We start from the raw sequence: 13,189 nt of genomic DNA, 5'->3' as shown, positions 1-13,189 counted from the left end.
CTGAATAGACAGGAGGGAGCCTGCCTGTCTGTTCTGAGCTAAAAATGACTCCCTGCTGTGCTCAGGCAGTGTGGAGGACCAAGCTGCCTGATTCAAAAGCAGAGGGGACAAGAGCCAGAACTGTGGGGAGGGAGGAAGGTAGATTAAAACAAGCCTGAGGAGTGGAAGGTGTGTGTGGGAACTAGACACTGGCAAAAAGTAGGAGACAGAAGTTGGGACTGAAAGTTAGCTTGTGGGAAGAATATGACAGGCTGAGCTAGGAGAATGGGAGCCAGTGGTTGTGGGGAGAAAATGAAATCAGATGAGAAGCTGCGCGGGAGATGGGACTGAGAATCAGTGAGGTGGGGAAGAAGTTGAGGGGGAAGAGAAGACAGAGCTAATGAGAAGCCAGAGTAGGAGGGAAAGAACTGAGTCTAGTTGGGCAAATAGATGGGGATAAGGAGCCAGGGAGCAGTGAGTGGGAGACTGAGATTGGACGAGGAGCCTGGGGAGGAAGATTGGAACTGGAAGCCAATAGAGATAGAGAACATGGGCAGAGACAAGGTGACTGGAGGCCCCAGTGGGAAACAGACAGATCAGACAAGAAGCAAGGAGTGATTGAACTGACTGGGCAAGGAGACTGGGGACAAGCAGCTGGGAGGGTGGGAAATAGAATGGCTGGGTAAGGAGACTGTGACTTGAATGGGAAGCCTGAGGAGGAGAGACTGGAATTGACTAGAGGAGAATGTAACTAGGGTGAGGAGCCAGAGGTGGGGAAGAGACAGGGCTGTGGGGGGGAGGGGACAGAAGGGATCATATTTTGCGGGGGAATGGGCAGAAGAATCCATGCCTATTAGAGCACACCCCCCTCTAGAGCCTGGAAGGGAACTTAGGATTCCTGAGTCTCTCTCACCTTTCCTCTGCTATCAGTAAATTAGCTGTGAAACTCACTGGCAAAGTGTCCCATTGCCCTCTAATGCTGGCCCACATAGAGGATATCCTACTGCTTTCAGTTACGCTGTTAGTGCAAGTGACAGAGGTCTGTGTGGTGGATCAGAAGGTTCTAAGGGTGTCAATATGATGCTTCATGATGGAATTTCTGTTTTTTTCAGTTTGCTTTCTTAAAAAAACCTGTGAAATTACACACACATTCACATACATAGGAGGCCTAGAGCTAGCCAACCCAGTTCCATTAGTCCCAGGTGTGCTGCTATTTAACTGCATTTTAGCCAAAAGGGCTAGGATTAAGATCAGGTGATCAGCTGAGACAGCTGGGCTTTATAAAAGGGCAGAAAAGGCAGTTTGAAGGAACAGCCAGAGGGGACAAGGTGAGTTTCTGTGGCAGGTTATGAAATTGGGGTTGGAAGAAATAGGTAAAATAGCTTAGGAGTCAGTGCTCTAGTCCTGAGTGTGGAAGACTGAAATGTAGCTAAGCCTGGAGAGGGCTGAGGTGAGGAAGGACTCCAGGGAAGCACTCTGAGAAATCAGGGCAAGGCCAAGAGTACAGTTTGCCTGCTGACTTCTTGGAGCCAGAGAGTTGGATAAGGAATGCTTATTAGTCCTGTGGGGATCTAGAAAGGACTGGGAGTGGCTTATTTTGAGATCTATACTTTGATTGTTTTTGTTAATAAATGCAGACACCCCTCTTTCCCCCCCCATTTCCCCAAAGAAAGGGAGCTATTGGACAAAGCTTTTGTGGCTTATTTTTGGGAAGCTGGTGAGAAGAAACTAAGGCAGGCACACCCTCTGACATGCACATGTTAAAAGTACATTAAGATTACAAAGCTAAGCACTCAAGTTAGGAAATGCTAAAATGAAGGCTACTTGTGCACAGAGCTGCTAACTTCCATTCTAGCTGGGGAGTGCTAGGCCTACCCCCACTCCACCCCTTTTTCCAAGTCCCCACCTCTTCCTGTCCCTGCTCTGCCCAAGGTCCTGCCCTGCAGGCTCTCTGGCCCTGCCCCCCACTCCACCTCTTTTCCAAAAGCCCCACCCCTGCCCCTTCCCTCCCAGTGCCTCCTGCATGCTGTTGAACAGCTGTTCTGTGGTGTATATGAAGAGGAGTAAGAGTTGATCAGCAGACTAGCCAGTGGATTGGAGGCACGGCAGGGAGGAGAAGGAGTTGATTGGAGGGAAAAGTTGGCGGGGGGAGCTTGGCAGCTGGTAGGGGGGCTAAGCACCCTCTAATTATTCTTCCATGGGTGCTTTAGCTATGGTTTTTTGTTTTTTTTTTTTCAAAGGCCCTCTGTCTTATTTCCTGCACAGGATGGACATGCTCTGGAGATGAATCAGAGTTGTGTAATGAAGGGGAATGTTGTCTGTAAGATCCCTGTTTCATTTGTTTCAGAATGTGGAAGGGCTGTGGTGAGTGAAGCAGGGAGGGAAAGGAAGGTCTCATGGGTAAGGCAGCGGAACATGGTCCTGGAGAACTCTGTTCTATCCCCTTCCTGTCCTATAGAGTTCCAATGTGATGCTAGTCGAGCCATTTAAATCAAACTTGTCATGGGTGGTTGCTAATTATGTGTTCCTCATGTTTTGGGTGCCTGACTTGAGAGTATGTGGTCTGCTTTGCATAAGAGCTGAGCACTCACAGATGTGAATGAACTCCATGGAAGCTGTGCTTTGAACACACAAAGTACTATATAATGCTAAGTAATCTGAAATATCAGGTTGTAGATATCTCAAATGGGGCACCCAAAATTAGTGGATATTTTTGACCTTTCTCTCTGTTTCCTGTCTGTAAAATCGGGACTATAATGCTAGTTCACGGCACAGGAGAGTTGTGAAAATAAACTGTTCGAAGCACTTGCATACTATCATGAGAAATGCCACAAGAAAGCCCTAGAGGAAATCAATAATTCTGTTTCCATAGCAGTGTTTGTTCAGGCCTTATTTACTGCAGTCTGCTCAATGAAGATAAAACAAAATAGTAGCTTTGTGCACTAAATGAGGTAAGGGTCCCTCTGACAGAATGTATCCCTGTATTCACACTGTACACAACACCGTAGAAATTTTTGTACAAAATATGCCTTGTGGGGTATTATTTGAAAACTCAAACTTGCTGATGAGTATTATCCTGATAAGATGTGTGGCAACACTATGTGAAGCTATAAGATTCCATTGTATGGTGGCATTAACATGCTCTAAACTGAGGTTGACAAACAGGTCTGTCTCAAACAAAAGAATGTGTGCTCTGCTTAAATTGCATTTAAGCAGTAAACAGAGTCCTCAAGCAGCAAGGGAAATAAGGAAACTCAAACAGGTGAGAGAAAATGCAGCAGAGAACATCCTTCCCCATAGACTTTGTTTCCTGATACCCAGCTGGAAATATTTTTCAAGAGGGGGACCAGAACTATAAAAAGAAGGGACAAACACCCTAAGGTATTCCCCCTCCCCATGCCCATTGATTTACTGCACCTGAAGGCCAAAGCAAGCAGCTGATGGATGAGGGGAGGGTTCCTGACCTAAAAAATTTGGTCACAAAGACTGCTGAAAGCATGTGGTGAGAGAACTGTGCCTTGAATTGAACATTGTTAAAGTAGGAACCAGTAGCATTTTATCTTTTTCTTGTAATTATTTCTGATGCTCATGCTTCATTACTTGTACTTAAAATTTATCTTTGTAGCAAATATACTTGTTTTGTTTTTTTATCTAATCCTGTGTGCATGAATTGAAGTGTCTGGGAAACTCCATTTGAGGTGGCAAGCTGTGTGCATTATTTCTATAAAAGGAAAAATGGACTTGTATTGTCCAGGAGAAGGTTAGACTGTACAGGACATGCATCTGTGGGAGGAAATCTAAGACTGGATGTGTGTTAGGGTCACAATGCAATATAACCAAGGCTGGTGATTTATATGCTGGAGGCTTTGTGAGCAGTCCAGGCTGGAGGCTATAGCAGCAAAGGATTGTAGGTTAGAGGGCAGGAGTGTCAACAGCTACTCATTAGTTTGGATTGTACCCTGATATGTCCTAGTCCCATGGGGGGAAAAAAAAGCATGATCATATAATTAGACTGTAGTATAATGAATACACAAAGGGCTGAATTAAGGGCACGTGGGCAATTTTAATTCTATTTCCTAACTTTTGAGTGCTTGATTTTGCAACTTTAAAGTTTTAATGTGGTTTTTTTTGTGTGTGTGTCATATGTAACTATATGTTGTGCGGGCTGTGTAACTGGGTATCATTTGTGAGTAGTGTATAGATTTTGTGTGTAGTGTCAATAGGTACATTTTTGCAGTGTGTGTGTGTAATTTCATTGTGTGCATAAATACAACCTTCTGACTAAAACTCTGACAATACAATTCAGTTCCATCTACTAGATAGGAGTGAAGTCTCAAGCCTAAAGCCTGATTAAATAGCCATCTGAGACAAAATTTCATTAGAAACCCTATACCTACAGCTATGCAATAAATTTGGGTATTGAGAAACTCCATAACCAATGGCTGCAGAACAGATCTGGAACAATTCTCTTCCTAATTGGTATTCTTTTTTCTGTAGGTTAAACTATTGGTACTAGCTCAAGCAAAGCGTCACTCCCTCTATCACAAAGCACTAGAGAATCAAATGATTAATCCAAACAAGAACATAATCCACTCCTATATGATGTTATCCAAGGCCTCAGCACCATTAATCTCCTGACCTGAGGAGCAAATCTCTCCAAGACACTGAACCAAAAGCTAAAACGTCAAAATATGGCGTGTTGGGCAGAAAAAGTCAGAATATACTAAACTGATATAGCTCCCTGCACAAATCATCATACACTATAGCAAAAGGTGAAAAACTCTATGGCAGGCTCTTACCAAACACAGAATGAGACCATAAACTACAGGTGGAAAATGAAGGCCATAAAGTGAAGTGCAAATGCAGACAGAAACAACTCTGCAACTGATGTGGCGGGAAAGAGGTATTTTCTACTTGATTGTTCAAAGTGTGAAGTAGTATAAGGAACATATTGCCTCAAATTACCAGAAATAAGACCACTATTTAAAATGTTGACTAAAACCTGCACGTTAGTAGGAGAAAGATGACACCGCTGAGAGGACTTCATGCTATGAGTCAATCTTTTACTGAATCAGGAATGGTCAATAGTGACAAATGGACAGGAGGATTAAATCCATAAACATGCTGTGAAGTCCTATCCTGGGCTGTGGCTTAATGTATTGTATCTCTGACAGACACAAGATTTCTAGCTTTACTCTTGTAGCTGGTTATGCCAAAATACCATTGAACTCAATTAAAAATGGCTTTGTGTATGCCATGTATGGGCAGTGTCAGTGCATGCAGTATGTGCTCTTGTGGTACCAGAGGGTGTATTGTACGTTCTTTGCCTATGTATGATATCAGTGGTTGAATTGCCCATAGTGTGGGTTCACTGCATGTTCCATATGTATGGGGAGAGGTGGCTAAGTATGTGTGATGGGAGTTTGATGCAATTCTGGTGTGGTCTCATTCTCTCTGGGACTGCATAAATGATGGTTTTCAGTGGGAAGCTCTGCATTGGTGTCCATCAGAATTGTCAGCGGATGCATTGAATGGCACTGGGTAGCTCAGTGCCTTGCTCTCAAAGTTGCCATGTCTAGGCAGTCAATGGACTGTGTGGTATGTATGTTTGAGTAGCTGCCTGGTAAGTGGGTAATAGAGGTGGCAGTAGGGAGTGGGCATGGGGTAGGTAGTGGTTGAGGGCTGTCAGATGCACTGTTTGTGGGAGAGTGTTTGGGGTGGCTGCAGTGGGTGGGTATTGCAAGACCTAATGGTAGGTGTATAGTCTAGTATTTGGATGTGAGTACACTGCATGCTAGGGAGATTCACAGATGTGGGGGGTGGCACTGTTTGCATTACATGGTGAGGGGATGGAAGGAAGTGACATTTGAGTGTGTGGGGCATGGTAGGAGGTGATGTGTACAGGGATGAGCAATGGGTACACTGATGTATAAGGTGTGTGTGTGTGTGTGTGTGTGTGTGTAAGTGGTAATGTGGGGAGGAGTGTGTGTGACAGATACAGCAATGTCCTTAAGAGTAGGAGACCTTATTTAATAATTCTTCGAGGGGGGTCAACAAGCATGTGGACGGGGGGGGGATCCAGTAGATATAGTGGGCTTAGATTTTCAGAAAGCCTTTGACAAGTTCCCTCACCAAAGGCTCTTAAGCAAAGTAAGCTGTCATGGGATAAGAGGGAAGGTCCTCTTATGGATTGGTAACTGGATAAAAGATAGGAAACACAGGGTAGGAATAAATGGTCCATTTTCAGAACGAAGAGAGGTAAATAGTGGTGTCCTACAGGGGTCTGTACTGGGCCCAGTCCTATTCAACATATTCATAAATGATCTGGAAAAGGGGGTAAACAGTGAGGTGGCAAAATTTGCAGATGATACAAAACTACTCAAGATAGTGAAGTCCCAGGCAGCCTGTGAAGAGCTACAACAGGATCTCCCAAAACTGGGTGACTGGGCAACTAAATGGCAGATTAAATTCTATGTTGATAAATGCAAAGTAAAGCACATTGGAAAACATAATCCCAACTATACATATAAAATGATGGGGTCTAAATTAGTTCTTGCTGCTCAAGAAAGATCTTGGAGTCATTGTGGATAGTTCTCTGAAATCATCCACTCAATGTGCAGTGGCAGTCAAAAAAAAGTTGGGAATCATTAAGAAAGGGACCAAGAATAAGACCGAAAATATCTCGGTACTTCTCTCTAAATCCATGGTACACGCACATCTTGAATACTGCGTGCAGATGTCGTTGCCCCATCTCCAAAAAGATACATTGGAATTTGAAAAGGCTCAGAAAAGGGCAACAAAAATGATTAGGGGTATGGAACAGCTTCTGTATGAGCAGCAACTAATAAGACTGGGACTTTTCAGCTTGGAAAAGAGACTCATAAACAAGGATATGATAGAGGTCTATAAAATCATAACTGGTGTGGAGAAAGTAAAGAAGGAAGTATTATTTACTCCTTCTCGTAACTCTCAAACTAGGGGTCACCAAATGAAATTAATAGGCCGCAGGTTTAAAACAAAAAGAAGCACTTTTTCATACAACACACATTCAACCAATGGAACTCTTTGCCAGAAGATGTTGTGAAAGCCAAGACTATAACAGGGTTCAAAAAAGAACTAGATAAGTTCACGACAGCTAGGTCCATCAATGGCTATTAGCCAGGATGGGCAGGAATGGTGTCCCTAGCCTCTGTTTGCCAGAAGCTGGGAGTGGACGACGGGGGATGGATCACTTGATTACCTGTTCTGTTCATTCTCTCTGGGGCACCTGGCATTGGCCACGGCCGGAAGACAGGATACTGGGCTAGATGGACCTTTGGTCTGACCCAGTATGGGTGTTCTTAGCTTCACAGTCTGTTGTATTAAATTAATAGTTTATATATGATTGTGGACCAGGATGGGATGTAACAGCTGGCACTAAGTGTGTGGGGTTATGGGGCAGTGGGAGTGTGGCTGCAGTGGGTGGCACTAGGTGTGGGGCAGTGGGAATGTGGGTGGCACGATGTGAAATAGGACAGGGCAGGGAGTGGCACTAGGTGTGTGTGGGGGCGGTATGGGGCAGGGAGAGGGTGGCACGGTGTGGAGGGGTGTGGGGCAATGGGAGTGTGGGCAGCACTAGGTGTAGGGGGCAGGGGGTGGGACTAGGTGTGTGGGGGGTGAGGAGCAGTAGGAGTGTGGGCAGCACTGGATGTGTAGTGGGACTGTGGGGGCAGGGGGGCGGCACTTGGTGTGTGTGGGGGATTGAGGAGCAGTGGGACTGCGGGGGCAGGGGGGTGAGGAGCAGTGGGACTGGGCGGCACTGGATGTGCAGTGGGACTGGGAGCAGGGGGCGGCACTAGGGGTGGGGGGGTGAGGAGCAGTGGGAGCGTGGGGGGCACTAGGTTTGGGGGCAGGGGGGGCCGCACTAGGGGTGGGGGGGGTGAGGAGCAGTGGGAGTGTGGGTGGCACAAGGGGTGGGGGCAGGGGGCCACGAGGTGTGGGGGGTGAGAAGCAGTGGCATTGTGGGGGCAGGGGGGTGGCACTTGGTGTGTGTGAGGGGTGAGGAGCAGTGGGAGTGTGGGGGGCACGAGGGGTGGGGGCGAGGAGCGGTGGGGGAGCAGGGGCAGCACTAGATGTGGGGCAGGGGGCCTGTGGTGTGGGTGCCGCGGTGGGGGGGGGGGGGGCGGCGGACGGCGGCGCCGGCGCCTTTAAATGGCGCTGGCGGGCGCTGCCGGCTCACTCCGGCTCTGGGCTGGCGGATGTGAGCCGGGGCTTAGGCGTCTGCGTCTATCGCCTGACTCCGCCGCCTGGGCTGGCCGGCCCCGCTCTCCCGTGTGCGCCCGGCGGCGGCGGCGGCTCGGCAGCTCCGCGCTGCCCGGGGAGGCTCCGGCCCCGGCCGCGTGCAGCTGGGGCTCCGGGGGCAGGGCAGGGCGCGCGGGCGGCATGGAGGAGACGGAGGCGCGGTGCCGGGTGCTCTCCATCCAGAGCCATGTCGTGCGCGGCTACGTGGGCAACAAGGCGGCGAGCTTCCCGCTGCAGGTGAGCGGGGCCGGGGCCGGGGCCGGGCGCAGGAGGCTGCCCGGGCGCGGTGCTTTCCCGCTGCCAGGCGGGCGCGACGCTGGTGCCCGGGCAGAGAAGGCTCCGGAGTGTGTGTGCGCCGGGGTCGCCCTGCGCGCGCGCGCGTGTGTGTGTGTGTGTGTGTGAGAGAGAGACACGTCCTTGATCGGTGCTGTTCTCGGTTTATACACTGGCTAAGATTCACAAAACAGGTTCATGTCAGTAGCCAGCTATTCCTTATGCTTGTGCGAAGGGGTTTAAAGCAGGGTAGTTCTTTTTTTTTTTTTTTTTTTTTTAATAGCTATACAGTCATCAGTAGTATACTGAGTGCTATACCAATTTCCCATATTGGAAATGGGGTTTGGCTTTTTAAAAAAAAAAAATGCATGGAGTTAAATACTGTGGTAGATGGGTTTAAAGAGGGACTGGAAATGCTTTTGACTGTTCATTTTTTAAATGCTAATGCCTAGTGCTTTATATTCTCAAAGCCAGTTACAAACACTGACTACCCTATTTTAGAAAGCGTAATTAATCAGCTATCGTGTTTCATGCTCTCATCTCCTTACTGCTGGTTCAGGGAACTAGGGTCACCCTATGTAGAGTACTACACAGTCATAAGCATTGTGGGTTTTCTCACCTTGGTCAGTATCCTGTACTGGCCACTGATGGAGGCAGGAAGCCAGATTTGATTAACCAATAATCTGATGTGCTAAATGGCAAATTCTATGTACTCGTGTAACTATGATCCACAATAAAACAAATAGTCTAAGGTACCACAAGTACTCCTTTTCTAACAAATTTATTTGAGCATAAGCTTTCATGAGCTACAGCTCACTTCATCAGATGCAAATGTAAGTTTAATGAAGTCATAAGGACATTGTAACCAGGAGAATGAACATAGTCCGGAGTTTGGGCAGCATAATATAAGGAATAATGTTTCTTTAATTATAGATATGGGGGGAGGTGGGCCTAAAGTTGTCTGGTGATAACTTTTGCCTTGTGGCTTAAGTGCAGGCCTGGGAGTTGAATACCTGGGTTCTAGCCCCACTGTATCAGACTTCCTTTATATCTTGGACTAGTCACTTTAACCTCTGTGTATGCCAGTTTTCTCATCAGTAAAATGGGAATATAACCCATAATCTCATGACCTGCTTGAGGCAAACTTTAATGCTTGCAAAGTGCTTTTGGATGGAAGGCACTGAAGTATTTTTAATTTTAAAAATACCTACTGAAGTAGCAGTGGATGCTATTTACAGAAGACATACAGTATAAGTTTTTAAAGTTCCTCAGTGTCATGGCATATGATAAAAGCTAGTGCTGGAAGGAATTATTACACCTGTGGGCTACCCCCCAGAACCATAGGCATATTTATTAGCAGTTTGCTATGAACAGTTCTTATTATATTTGAAGGTTGTGCAAACCCAGGCTGATGAATCACGAAGAGAAGGGAGGAAATTGCTCTAGTGACGTTTGGGTATCTTATTAGTCATCAGAACTGTGAGATGGAATTATAATAAGAATCCTTTATATAATAAGGGGACTGTCAGGCTTGGGGATTTATTCTGCACCCTTTATGCTCCCTTCAAATGTGCCCCCTTCAAATCCCCCCACCCCCCAATTTTTTCCCCCTCTTGTCTTGTATCAGCTGAATCAAGGAGGGTTAAATGTGGCTCCTTACAGCAGAGTTGATAGTTCTGGAGTATGGTTAGATGAGATGTCTGCAGATTGAGGGAGTTTTTTTTTCCTTTTGTTTTTTTTTTTTTTAAACTCAGTAAAGGACACAGTACTGCCAGCCCAGTGACAGAAGTCAAACTTGGATGGATTTTTTGTATTGGAAGGGTGAAATGCTATTAATCTGCTAGGCAGGCCATGTATGAGTATTTTTAGACTACCTCCATTTTTGGCATATAGTATAGCTCTTTGTCTTCAGTGAAAATGTTGCATCTAGTTATATTTTTACATTTTTATTGAAAACTTGTCAGTGGATCCATTGAAAACCTGGTCCAAGTGCTGACAGCAACTTGGATCTACACATAACAGTTCTCACCACAGTTTAAGTTTTCAGATCTCCTTTGTTAAACTGTTTTCTTACTCCACTGACGCTTACGTAAGGTACTTGTAATGAGGTTTCCAGCTTGTGTACTCTTCTAGCTTCAGAAAAGTATGCACAAAGACTACAAAACAATTGCTGTTAGACTATTCCAGGCTTTCACTTATAAAAGGATCATTACAATTGGAGATGGCTGTCAAGAAGTCTTGAGATTGTGGTCAGAAATGGATCTTATTTCTGCTTAGGTGCTGTAGGATGCTAATAGTAATAAATTAGTATAACAAAGCTAATCTCTTTTGGCTAAAAGAGAGAAACTGAGAGATTTTGGTAAATGGAAACTAAAAAAAGCTCCTGAAAGACCATTAGTCATCACACTCTCAAAAGTTTGAGAGAAGATAATGCTACTTTTGAAAAAAGAAATGCAGAAAGTTGATTTTACCAGCATTTAGGCCTAGCTTTACTAATTATACCACCATACAGGAATTTACCATTTTGTAATGATGATGTACAACTTTGAAGTTCTAACCAGCTATAGATTTTTCTATTAAATGCTACCCTACTTTTCTTTCCTTTTCTGAAGGAAGGACAATAGCAAAAACAGTCTCTACGTTTTGGTCAGTCATAAGAGGAAAAACAGCAAGATTCAGACAATAGTTTTTGGTGAGCAGTACATAAAGTCAAACCACAAAGAAATATACCCAATTTTAATAAGCCCTTTAACACTCAGCAAAATAAACTTGTCCTAGCCAAGGTGAGGAAGAGAAGGGAAAAAAACACTGAACATTGCCTTTATGAGACTGCCCAGCAGTTCATTTCTCAGACACTGCAAGGACTCTGATCCCTGAACTATAAACCATGGTTGCCAAATGCAAGAACTGGTGGTTGTTGTTTTTTTTAAATTTGATTTGATTTTGCTCACTCTGCAGCTGTCATCTTTATTGCAGATTAGTTTTGATTTTTGAATAGCTTTCATATCCTGTTATCAGAGTTGAAACATCAGTGAGTCAGAATGTTGGAGCACTATTCAGGTCTCATTCAGACTAATGTAGCTTGGAGAGGTTCCACCGTTCAGGAAGACCTCTTACTTCTGCCTTCAAACAGCTATCCTGACAGACCAGAAGTTAACTCCACAGCTTCTACACCCCGTCAGAGGAGACAGTCATTTTCTGACATCTGTTCCGACAGTGGCACGCAAAAATTATCCTCTGGTAAGAATTTTTTTTTTTTTTTTTTTTTTTTTGCTTTCCCCAACATGGGGAGGTCGCATCCTCATGGGATCTGGAGTCATTCAGTTTTCCTATTTTTAAGAACAGGCCACCAAACATGATGGATTTCAGTGCACCATTTAGGATGCTAGCAAATAGAATATCTGTTCCTTCTAATCCTCCTTTTACTCTATTTGCAATTGCTCCAATGGCAAGGAAGTCACAGTTGAATTCACATCAACATTCAAGGTTGAATTAAAGCTTGCAGGACATCAGCTAGATCAGTATAAGAATTTCAGTTTAATTTTAATATTTTTATTGACATGACAAACTATACCAGTGTTGCCAAAATGTAAAGGCTCCTCTGGTAGTGGTCAAAGGTAAAAACAGTCTGCCAAGACGGGGCTTTCACAGTGTTTGCCGTTTTACCATATTTATCAATAGGTATCCATTCTTGATCTGTTTATGCAGGTTGCTACATTGCATCATGTCTCTTTCCAGGAGGTGGACACATTTTGTTTACCAGATCTCATGTTTCCCCAAAATTAACCTTGCTCCACCAGCCTCAAATCTGCTCTTCGTATGGCAGAACAAACTAGAGCAGGCCTTTCTGTCATGCCTCTTTAGTTGAAGGATTTCAAAGAAGATGAGTGAAGTGTGTTTATAAAGCAATGCAAAAAAATCTCCACTGACTCCAATCTCCCAATTCTCTCTGGTTAAGTGAAACAGCTCAAGGTGAAGATCTGCCCTATTTTTCTTTGAAGTCAGTGAAGCTATGCTAATTTACACTAGCTGAGGCTCTGGGCTCAGTCATCACCTGACTGAATGAAAAGTAGAGGAATGTGATCACAAATTCTTTGTAGAGTGCAAAGCAAGATATTAGCCTGCAAACACTTGCCATGGAGTGTTAAAGGCAGCAAAGTTTTTTTTTTTTTTTTTTTTTTTTTTCCCCCCTCTGAGACACAACATCCTAGTTAAAGTAACCATATGTTGCACCCCTTTTCCCAGCCCTTTTTCTGTCATTTTAGGTGGTAAGAACAAGACAAGCTCTGTGCCTTTCTATACACCTGTACAGCATCTAGCCTATTTTGACTATACTGCAACAGGTCAGAACAAAAGCAAACCCTGCAACTGTTTTGCCCAGCACAAAGATTATCTTTAGAGATTGGTTCAGACCAAAACTTCATATCTGAACACCCACAAACTTGAGGGAAGTTCATACCTATACTTGAATACTGTGGCTTGGGCCCATTTCTAAATAACACAGAAATGTCCTTTTGTGAGAGTTCAATATTTTTACCTCTTTCAGACTTCCAGGGGGACTGGAAATATACCCCCCCCCCTCTTTTTTTTTTTAAGTATATGGAAAAGAATTCCTGAAAGAACTAAGAAGAATGAGCATCACCTGTCTTCTTTATTG

At 44.7% G+C, this 13,189-nt stretch overlaps 1 protein-coding gene across 1 annotated transcript in view; it reads left to right on the top strand.

Moving 5' to 3' along the window:
• The first annotated feature begins 8,164 nt into the window (after positions 1-8,164).
• The window catches only part of PDXK (pyridoxal kinase), a 75,805-nt gene continuing 70,780 nt past the window's right edge, over positions 8,165-13,189 (top strand). Inside the window, exon 1 of the mRNA XM_038421279.2 lies at positions 8,165-8,496. Coding sequence (XP_038277207.2) covers positions 8,170-8,496 — 327 coding nt within the window. The 5' untranslated portion in view covers positions 8,165-8,169. The remainder of the gene's footprint in view (positions 8,497-13,189) is intronic.

The sequence above is a fragment of the Dermochelys coriacea genome, chromosome 1 (assembly GCF_009764565.3).
Source record: "Dermochelys coriacea isolate rDerCor1 chromosome 1, rDerCor1.pri.v4, whole genome shotgun sequence".
Taxonomy (NCBI): domain Eukaryota; kingdom Metazoa; phylum Chordata; order Testudines; family Dermochelyidae; genus Dermochelys; species Dermochelys coriacea.
This window is presented reverse-complemented; position numbering and strand designations above follow the sequence as displayed.